Raw genomic sequence first — 10,906 nt, 5'->3', positions numbered from 1 at the left:
ACAAATAGCCTAAAACCGTCTTCCTAGTTCAGAGTCTCCTTGATATCCAGCGAGTTGTACGTACATATAATTGGCGGGAAGCTAGCTAGCTTTATCAGGCACTGAATTGTTGGACCGTTGAAATAAGATAATATTTTCACAAAATCACTAATATCTGATGAGAAATTTGTAATATTCTTGGAGAGATATTAATGTTTGAAGGGAATTCACTGACGTTCGAAATTTGTAACTGTTCCTGTCGTATATTTTCAGGTTGATAGGGTTAGCAAAATCACAGTTTATAGCTTACACGGTTATAAAAGTTTCATAGTAGACTTGTCTCTTCTCTGTTGTCTTTTGTTTTTTGGCGCGATACCCTGCTGCTTTTATAGGCAAGACACATCTTCTAGAACCTTCTAATAATACCGGATACGGAAATGGATATATTGTTGATTCTTTGTGTTCACGAATATTCTGTAATCTTGGAGAATTGGCGGGAGTTTCACCATACGTAACTAACACAGTAAGCTATACACGCCCTCAAATATAAACTTATTGGAAACAAATGGTGATATTAAAACAAATATATCACAAATTCGTTATACGCAACACATATCTGGTACTTCAAGTCACGCATATTTTTAAATACAAATTCAATCAAACAACGTTAATATTAAAAATAAATACATATTAATAAATTCGTACAGTGTGGGGGTGAGGGAGAGAGTCTGTAAACAACAACACTTTAGGTAATTTAATGTCTAAGGGTTGTTTCCCTTTATCCGTCCAGGTAACTTTAAGTAAGTTTGTATTATAACTGTTTTCAAACTTCATCTCTTAATAACCAAAACTAGCTAATTGATTTTTTCCCTTTGTTTTTATTAGTATGATAGAGAATTTACTTTAAAAACTCGTACGTATTGTGAATAAGAACGTGCGTAAATAGTGTTTCTTCTCATTTCAATCTTTTTCGGCTTAACAAAATAAATATAATGCAGCAATATACTTTGATGTGTATTTATTTATTTGTTGAGTTCTGAAATTGGCTGATCGTAGTCTGGTAGTTAGCGCGCCAGACTGTATGAGAGTAGATTCTAGGTTCACATCAGTGAACACGTTTCGTATTTTCAGCTGTGGGTGTGTTATAAATTGACAGTCAGTTCCATATTTTGGTTCAAAGCTGGAATAGCGGAGAAACAAAATGCTGTTTGCCTACCTTCTCTCTGGTTCAATAGTTCAAAATTAGTGATGGCTCCACCTTAACCTCAAGGATAGATCTTATGTTTTACTGCGGCCATAGTAAAATTCACCAACAGGTGAAATCTACAGGGTATGAGCGTTAGTCTCATTGACACTAATTGACACTTCGATTAGAGGTAGATCAACAGTCTAAATCATAAAATCATTTTTCATTCTCAATAACATGATGAACATTACACATGATAGGTATTTTAATTTCTCTATTACTCACCACGGGGGGTGGCGTGGTGTGTGGCCCCTCAACAGTCTCCCGTCTGAGAAGACTCAGACTTTTAAGGTTGTTAAATTCTCACTGTATAGTGACTCCCACTCACATTGTTTGTTTGTAGTTAAGCACAAAGCTACACAATGGACTATCCGTGCTCTACCCACCACGGGTATATAAACCCGGTTTTTAGCGGTATAAGTCCGCAGACACACTGCTGTGCCACTGTGGGGCCCCAATGACATGAGAGTGTTAACATATTTTCAATGTAACTTGAACCAAGTATATCCAATCACGTGAGACCTAGGGTTTCTAATAGTAGTTTGAAACATCATTAGGCTGCTTTTTTTAATAATTAGAAATAATAAATAGACATTTCTTAAAGGCAGCAAAGCTTACTTTTTTGTATTTAATAACATTGCCCGAAATTAACTATTTGCCCTTTCTCCTCCCAATCAACACAAAGTCTTAAAAACGCCATTGATCACCACAGAAATCTGTAATTATATAGAATTTGAGGAATATCTAACATTGATGCTACTAATTTGTTCTTCTAGAATATTCAGTAGATATTACTAACGTGCTAAAAAACAAACATGAAACCCATAACTTGTCACTGAGTTATATCCACACTAAACAGTGTAGGAAAATCAATGAAGTTATTTTTTTAGGAAATCTAATTGGAATTTAAGTAGCGTTGTTTTTTGGGTTCCTTAGTGGCTCAGCGGTAAGTCTGGAGGCTTATAACACTAAAAACCGGGTTTCGTTACCCGTGGTTGGCACAGCACGGGTGCTTTAATGTGTAGCTTTCTGCTTAACTTCAAAACAAACAAACAATTCTGCTTAACAACAAATCCTTCTTCTTGGAGAGATCCCACAGATTCAAATTTATAAGAATTAATAGTCTCTAGTAATGTAGAATAATTATAAATAAAGGGGGGTTCGTAGAAGAAGGTGAAAATATACTTTTGTTTTAAATGGAAAGATGTAAAATCCCTCTATGTATTTACTTAATGTGTGTATCTTTTCTTGTCCACGAACGCCTCCCACAGTTCTGGGGCTAGTGTTCTTGCCTATATGGCGTAGTCCTCTTCCAGTAGGAAGATAGGATGAGGACTTAAGAGTATGTTTTCAGGATCACTGGATCCGAATCTGGCGTCGGATTTCCCCCACCTTTGAATCTCAAGGGCGCGATGTGCGAAAGTGTATTTATATTTCTAGCTAGCGGGACCAAACGTGACACATGTTCTAAGGCGGTTTTTCCTTAAAGCGTTGGATTTCAGGTAGGGACCCTGCTGGGGGAGTCCATTGGGATAGTGTAGGATCTCGATTCGTAGATGAAATCGTAAGGGTATTTTATGCTACTGTTGATTTTGAAATGCGATTAGTATAAGTGTGGTAATCTCAACCTTATCCCTCAGCTCAGATTCGAACCCAAGACCTACTACACTCTAGACGAGTGCTCAGCCAACTGAGATAAACGGTAAGCCCGTTAGTGCTTGCTAATAGAGCATTTTTTAACTATTCAAACTCACGTGGAAACGGTTGCAATTTGGAGTAATATATTACACGGGTATTTAAACCTCTTCACTTGCTCTGCAGCTGATATCTATTTGTTAGCATGTAATGTTGGTTGTTCTGCAGTTGATATCTATTTGTTAGCATGTAATGTTGGTTGTTCTGCAGCTGATATCTATCTGTTAACATGTAATGCTGGTTGTTCTGCAGCTGATATCTATTTGTTAGCATGTAATGTTGGTTGTTCTGCAGTTGATATCTATTTGTTAGCATGTAATGTTGGTTGTTCTGTAGTGATATCTATTTGTTAACATGTAATGCTGGTTGTTCTGTAGCTGATATCTATTTGTTAACATTTAATGTTGGTTTTTCTGTAGCTGATATCTATCTGTTAACATGTAATGTTGGTTGTTCTGTAACTGATATCTATTTGTTAACATGTAATGCTGGTTGTTCTGCTGCTGATATCTATTTGTTAACATGTAATGTTGGTTGTTCTGTAGCTGATATCTATTTGTTAACATGTAATGCTGGTTGTTCTGCTGCTGATATCTATTTGTTAACATGTAATGTTGGTTGTTCTGTAGTTGATATCTATTTGTTAACATGTAATGCTGGGCACATGAATGGGCTTCACACCGTAATACCAGTCTTAGAAAGTTCTTTGTGTATATCTATATAGACGGTTACATAAAAAATAGCATAAAATATACATATATATATTACATGATCGAACTTTTAACAAAGCAGTTTTAAAATAACTTACAGTTTTAATATGAGACGCCACAGCATGCTTTAGACGAATGATTATTTGATAACGTTTTGAACGACTTAATATTTGAGGACAAGTTAAAATAATAATGAATAACATCACAAGATTGTTACCCGAATCGCGTCTTCGTTAGAGGAATAAGCGATCCCAGCCAGCGTTGTACATTCCCTTCCCTACACTGAACTTGGCATCAACCAGTTGTCAATAGCAACAGCCAATAGAGACAGACTGGAGGTGATGGCCGCGAGCGATGGCTGCCATCATTGGAAGGTAGCAATCTGGCTGATGACAACAATACATGAGGCTGCGTGCGAGATTGAGCCTCTGGGATGTGTCACGAGAGCCTATTGCTCACGCTGTGTTGTTACTAAGTGGATGTCACTATCCCGCTAGGAGTAATAGTCTCGGTCGCGTGTTGCTGTTCTCTTTTTTTATTTCCCGCGTGGTTTTTTGTTAGCGACACGAACTTGTTATCGTATTATTTGATTTTTTTAACGGACTTAATATCATAATCCAATAGCACTAGCTTATTGTAGAGTGTGCTTGTGGACACACAGCTGTGTAACGTATCACCTAGGTGACTGTCCTGTGAACTATTAACTTTCTCTTAATAATAGCTGTTAGTATTGACAGCACAGTATACAATACAGTAGCACTGTGTCAAATATGTTAACACGTGTGTACATTTTATTAAATTGACTGTAAAAACGGTCAGGCAGAACAAGATAAAGAAGTCGGTAAAACGTTGCTTCATTTGTTTAATATGTTGAAAAACATATAGCTGTGAGTGGCAAAAAAAATCATATCGTTCGTTTAGAATTTTTTATTTCTCTGAACCTTCTAAATTAGGGATTAAAAACGTTGCTGTAATAAGAAAAAACAAACTAGGAAGACTGAACAAAACAAAAAAACCACTGGTGACGCTTTCAACAATGGCGCAGATGTTTGATCACTACCTGTTTCGGGTAAGTTAACAAAACATGCCATAAGTATATATTTTGAGGTAGTAGCTGTTGTCGTTGAATTCTTGCCTATTTGTTTTCTTTCTTTGTTTTTTTGTTTATTTTAGTTTTGTTGATGATAGATAACATTGTAAGAATTTGAACTTGTAAGGATAAAACTTTTTGGAGTAATATCGAAAAAGTGAGATTCTGGTAATCCCTTTCTGACTATGGTTATGAGAATTGAAATCATTAACCATGCGGTAACGTTTATAATACATAACTGTTGGATCTAGTTTCAGTTTGCGCTTCCACTTTCATAAGGAAGGTCATTTACACTTTTTGGAAGCGATGATTATTAAGTGTGACATGACAGTACAAAAGGCATTGGTTTCCTCAGCGATCATGCTCTATCTGTATTCCCTTCTTCTTAAGAATGACTCTACAATGATGATTTCAGACTTCTTGGGAGAGTGTTTAAAGAAAATTACATTACGAGCGCGCAATATGCCGCCTTCGGTAAGTAAACAACTAGATATCCAACCAGGCGACTGCTGCCCATTTCAACTTTGTTCATCATGAAGACTTCGCCTAAATCATCTATAAAAGAATGGTAATTGGAGCTCACTTTGTTGGATAACCATAGACCTTAGTTTAAACTAAACACATACTTTTTGAAAGTTAAAATTCTAACTAATCTTTTTTTTTTTCTGAATTTGTAGAATAGATTTTTAATACTTTTGCCCACAGTTTTTGCTGAGATGGCTGGATCAAAACTAAATCCAAAAGGACAGCCTGATGTTAGTAGTATTTATCCATTTTACTACGTTCATGTGCTCGACCAGTCATCAAATGTAACTAGAGTAGAAGTTGGATCACGTATTTTACTATTTTATACGTTAACAGTAAAATAACCGGAAGAGTTAGGATTATATAATATTAAGTAAAGGAAAATATACTCGTAAATCAATATTTCACTCAAGAGCATTATTTACTTTGTTAAGTTTTCCGTTAGATACCCCGAAAAATTATAACACTTAGTTAGCAAAAAATGACATCCGGGAAGACACCTAGGACTGTTATATATCTTCAAGGTTTCGCAAAGATTTTGTTGAAAAAAAATAACATGCCTATAAGACAGGCTGTCTAAATACTTTTCAGTCAACACCTCACCTCCACGACAATGAATCAGACGTTAGTTTACGGTCTTACAACGCTAAATTCCGAGGTTCGATTGCTCGCGGTGAACAGAGTACAGATAGCCCATTATGTACCTTTGCACTAAGAAAAATACCAAGGTACCTTCATGCTGAAATACATGATAAAAATTATATTCAAAAAATATTTTTCTTTACAGTTTGTGGAGAGTGGCATTTACCAGATCATCTAAGAAGTTATATGATATGAGACAATCTACCGCGACATGTTGCCTGTTACTATTTAACTTCCTTTCCATGTTGCCTGTTACTATTTAACTTCTAGGGCTGGACGTTACCTACTGGGTAGTGTGCCGGTATTTGAAGCCGAACGTTCATGGCTCGCGTCCCGTTGACGCAGGATCGCGCTCCGCATTTGGATTCGTTATAGGTGACGGCCAAATCCCACCCTTCGATTAGAGTAGCCCAAGAGTTAAAAATGGGTGCTGTTGACTAGCTAATAGTCTATAAGCTGAAAATTAAGGACGGCTAGTGCAAACAGACCCTATATAGTTTTGCACTAATATCCGAAACAAACAGTCCTTCCTTTCTAAAGCTATGGTGCTAGTGTGTAAATAAATAAATAAATCCTTTAAATTGTTGAATTTTACATAGCTTGGCGGAAAATTATGTGTCATTTTTAAGGCTTAGTTAAGACCCGTACATTTCTTTGCTGTCAGGATGATAAGATTCCTCCGCTCAGACGTTCCAATATGGTTACCAGTACCCCTACTCTTGCCGTGAACAAGGCTAAGTTGGATCTACCGCTATATGAATATTAAACACTCGTATTAAAGAACAGTAAAAATTATAGAGTGGATGAGAACCCCCGTTTTAGATCATACGCTGGAATGTGATACTTCATTAACTTGCCATTTTAAGTTCATCGTCACTACGAGTGATGAACTCTTTGTCATTAAATCCCTTTTGTTAATGATTGTAACTTCAGTACTTGTATCAGGTCGGGTAACAATAATATCTTCATTGCTAGCTAGTTCTTTTAGGGCTAATACTTCATCTCCAGAAAGAGGAGGGAGAACTCTGTGTAATCCTTAACAAAAGGGATTATAATGACAAAATGATATAAATTTTACAAGGCACTAATTAGTTTAAGACTTTCAATACAAAAGGATCAACACATATCCTCTGTCTTTCTTTACAATACTTTAAATATGCTGTGTTATGGTGTTTTGATTTTGTTTGTTTTTTCAGCAGTACCTAATTTAATGAACTGTCTTACTTTATTAACACTTCTGTTGGATTAGCATTATAACTGCCCTTGCACGATGTCGCCCATCAACCTCAGACGATCATATGATGTTCTAAAATTGTATCAAAACACCGGTTAAAATATTTATTAAGCTGTGTTAAGATACTGGTTAAGATATAAAATTGTTTGTTAAACTGTGCTAAAACACCGGTTAGAATATAAAACTATTTATTACAATGTTTCGAGCACACATGAGATCTGTGCGCTGTTTTAAAAGCTAGAACGAAAGGAAATAATGTGTACTTGCTTAAACCTTTTAACTTTCGTTTGAAGTTATAACGCAAGTATTATCTGCCTTTTATATTCAGGTAACTTTGTCTTCTGTCCCAATGACTTAGCTTTTAAATACATATAACAAAATGTTACTCTCTTACGTTTCAAAATTCATTTTCATCATATATTCCTGAATGAAAATTTCAGTTGGGATCTTAAATACCAAAGACTAGCCATCCCTCTTTTAATCTTTCTGTAGTCAACAAACTATTTGGTGCTAATTGTAGTTCATTTTTTCGTAGATTCTGGAAATGATTCCGTTTCTAATATTTGGCTTCGGGTAGCCACAGTTTTATCGTGTGATGAACTTTTCGCTTGTGCTTATTATATTCCTTTCTTAGACAGGATAATACCCACGATAAATGCCCAATAGAAGGATGATTCCGCTACAGTTTTCTCGTTAAGTGTATTTTTATTTTACAGTAAAGGATTTGAACAAGTTGAATCATCTGTTTTAGTTGTGTACCTTCCCATACTTTTAATAATTTTTGTTATGAATCTTACAGGTTTTGAATAACCTTGGAATGGTCGAAAAATATCTTTAACTACATATTATGTTGATCTAGCAGCATTTGTTGTTTACAAGATAAAATTGTTCATACAAACTCTTTTAACATATAAAACAAGATTATATGTAACTATTGTAGATGCTGTACAGTCATCTTTATGAAAGGACGTTACAGTGAAAGTTTTATATTATGTATAGACACGCATTAAATGTATTTCAGAATTATAAAACTGTTACACGTTTCAATGCTTTCTTAGTAGCTAGTGTGCTCAGATTGTGAATCCGAGGATTCATAGCTCCTGATTCTTTGCAGCAAGGGGCCGTGGTTAGGTTCTAAGAGTGGCAGTTAAATCTCACTATTCGATCAAGAAAGAGTAGCCCAAGTGTTGGTTGTGGGTGTTGTTAACTAGCTGCCTTCTCTACAGTCCAGCAGTTATGTATCTGTGGTTAGGAGGTCCCCTTCATGTGGTCACTGAAAAGGTTGCGGAAAGGAAGCGGAAGCATAGTGTATATATCTCACAGTGGTACAACGAGATATTTTTTTTAAGTCTGAGAACCACTGGTCTAGTCTATCATTAAAAATATGGGGGGGGGGGGTAGTTATGTGCAGGTAGCCCTTATGTAGGTTTGCTCGAAATTATAAAACAAAGTATTTTCATTGTGTATGTGTTGTAGGTCAGGTAATTACAGATAAATTGGAGGTAATAAAGTGTGTTTTCGTTACATAATCATTTCGTAACGCGTACGCTTGTGTGCGCGTGTTAGAACAGTTGGACAGGTATGTTTATGGAAAATTTAATGCAAACACAGTCTTCTACGTACAAATTATTTCCTGTGTACAGTTGCAAGTATTATCTGATATATATAAGCATACATACACAATAAGGATTCTAACATCAGATGTGGCATCCTGGTGATTGCTACATATATATAGCAGGGCTTGATTTATTTTGTTTGACATTTTCATAATGAAGAAAATAGTTTCCGAAGAATTATTAGGTTGCGAATATAGATGTATTTAACCATTTACGTCACAGATATTCACTTTGCCTCAGTTTTAGCACGTTACGTCAGCGACGTAGAAAAAGATGAGCACTCGCTCAAGCTGTTTTCTTTGAAATACACTCACACGCTGAATATCACAATATATTCTACTTAAATAATAATAGGCGTAATGAAGAAACTGGCATCTATATAAGTCCATTCTTTGGGAGATAGTGAAATACGTTTATATTCATGGTGTATGAATCTAATGTATGGAAGGGTCTTCATTATTGGCCTATTTGATGCGAGTGACGTTCAACAACAACAGACCTGGTATAAAAATACGCAAAAATGTGCATGTAACTTTCTGTAAATGTCAGTATTCAGTTTGAGCTTTAAAAAGTTTTAGAGTAAATGGGAAAAAAAGAGGTTAAAATGACAGAAAATATTTTTTCAGTACGTATTGTTTGATATGCGATCTCCTATACGATTACAAGAAATTGTAACTATATTTGAATATCAGTTTTAAATGATAATCTTTGGACGATCAGCTCGGGCATATTCAAAAGTAGGTTTCTGTTTTATTCATTCCATTTGCTGTGTAAGTAAAACATATTAGATACATATCCGTGCACGTTTATATACTAACACAACGATTTCCTGTGTGTGTTGGTAATAATTAACGTACGAAAGTTTTATGACTTTTAGACTATGGAATACATCGTTGTTAGTAGCCAGCTTTGTTAACTGCTTAACAGTAATTGAAATTATGCTCCTCTAGTTAACATGGCTGGACATGGTCCAATGGTTAGCGTGCCGGCCTCCTAATTGGTAGGTCCAACGTTCGAGCCGCGATATGCCATTGAACATGCTCTTCACTTTCAATTGTAGGGGCGTTATAAACGTAACTATTTGGTTAAAGGCTAGTTCACACTACGTAACACTTCATCCCGCTATTTGGTTAAAATAAGACCCAAAACTCGAGAGCTTTTGAATAGTTGATTCTTCTTCTTCTGGAGAACAAAGGGTGTTAACGTAATCACACAATATACAGTCGCTTGTCTCCTTGCATAGTTACAGGAAAGTTTCAACTTTTTGGCGGTACATTAACAGATTGGCCAATCAGAATAGACCTTCTCCAATCTACAAAATGACTGCAGCTTCAGCGTTTGAAACTATGACGTTGTAACAGATTTTTTTATTTTATTCGGATCGTTACTTATTCCCCCAGTTATTTACAACAAATGGAATTTATATTTTTATAGCTAATACAAAACGCGTGACTTAATTGCTCATTTTGTTTCTTTGTCGTCTGTGTTAATTTCCATAAGTAAAACAAATTCAGCTTATACAACAAGTAAACGTTATCATTGTCGGCCATTTTATGTTGATATCACGCTTTCAACGCCTCAGAAATAGTCTCGATATTGTAAACTGCACAATAGTCCAATAGTGCTACGTCGTCGTTACGTCTCTCTCTTCTCGCTAGGTGAACTAACTTTAAGAGGTGCAAATATTGTGTTGTTTTCCACTTGTCGTCCCTCTCTTTGATCAGCAGTTCTAATACCAGAACCCAGGTACCTGGTGATGACGAAACGTTGTACATTTGCTGTTAAACTTATATTAAAGTTTTTCTTCATTACCCATTCAAGCCGTCTCCAGCCATTATTGTGAGAGTTTGTTTGTTTGTAATTAAGCACAAAGCTACACAATGGGCTATCTGTGCTCTGCCCACCACGGGTATCGAAACCCGGATTCTAGCGCTGTGCCACTGGGGGCCATTGTGAGAGTAATGATAAAAGTGAAATCTTAGAGTTGTCTCCACCATTATGACTACGACAAACCAAAAAACAGAACATTGCACTGCAGTTTACCTTTTGTTCCTGAAACCAGCTCAAGAATTATCCACACTTCGACAAAACTAGCCAGTAAACACAATATTTTTGTCAACGTCAAAATTCTACCCAAAAACCCGGCCCTAAATTAAAATCGTTACTAAA

At 35.9% G+C, this 10,906-nt stretch overlaps 1 protein-coding gene across 3 annotated transcripts in view; it reads left to right on the top strand.

The window, feature by feature from the left end:
* The first annotated feature begins 4,029 nt into the window (after positions 1-4,029).
* Positions 4,030-10,906, top strand: part of LOC106461263 (TOX high mobility group box family member 4-like) — a 151,084-nt gene continuing 144,207 nt past the window's right edge. For 2 of the 3 annotated variants that reach the window (XM_022388129.1, XM_022388126.1), the window contains exon 1: positions 4,030-4,699. In XM_022388129.1, coding sequence (XP_022243837.1) covers positions 4,667-4,699 — 33 coding nt within the window. In that variant the 5' untranslated portion in view covers positions 4,030-4,666. Of the gene's footprint in view, positions 4,700-5,269; positions 5,289-10,906 lie in introns of those variants that run through there. The other variant, XM_022388128.1, reaches the window with a different exon arrangement.

The sequence above is a fragment of the Limulus polyphemus genome, unplaced genomic scaffold (genome assembly GCF_000517525.1).
Source record: "Limulus polyphemus unplaced genomic scaffold, Limulus_polyphemus-2.1.2 Scaffold923, whole genome shotgun sequence".
Classification (NCBI taxonomy): Eukaryota; Metazoa; Arthropoda; class Merostomata; order Xiphosura; family Limulidae; genus Limulus; species Limulus polyphemus.
Note: the sequence above shows the minus strand (reverse complement) of the source record. Positions and strands in the feature narration are given on the sequence as shown.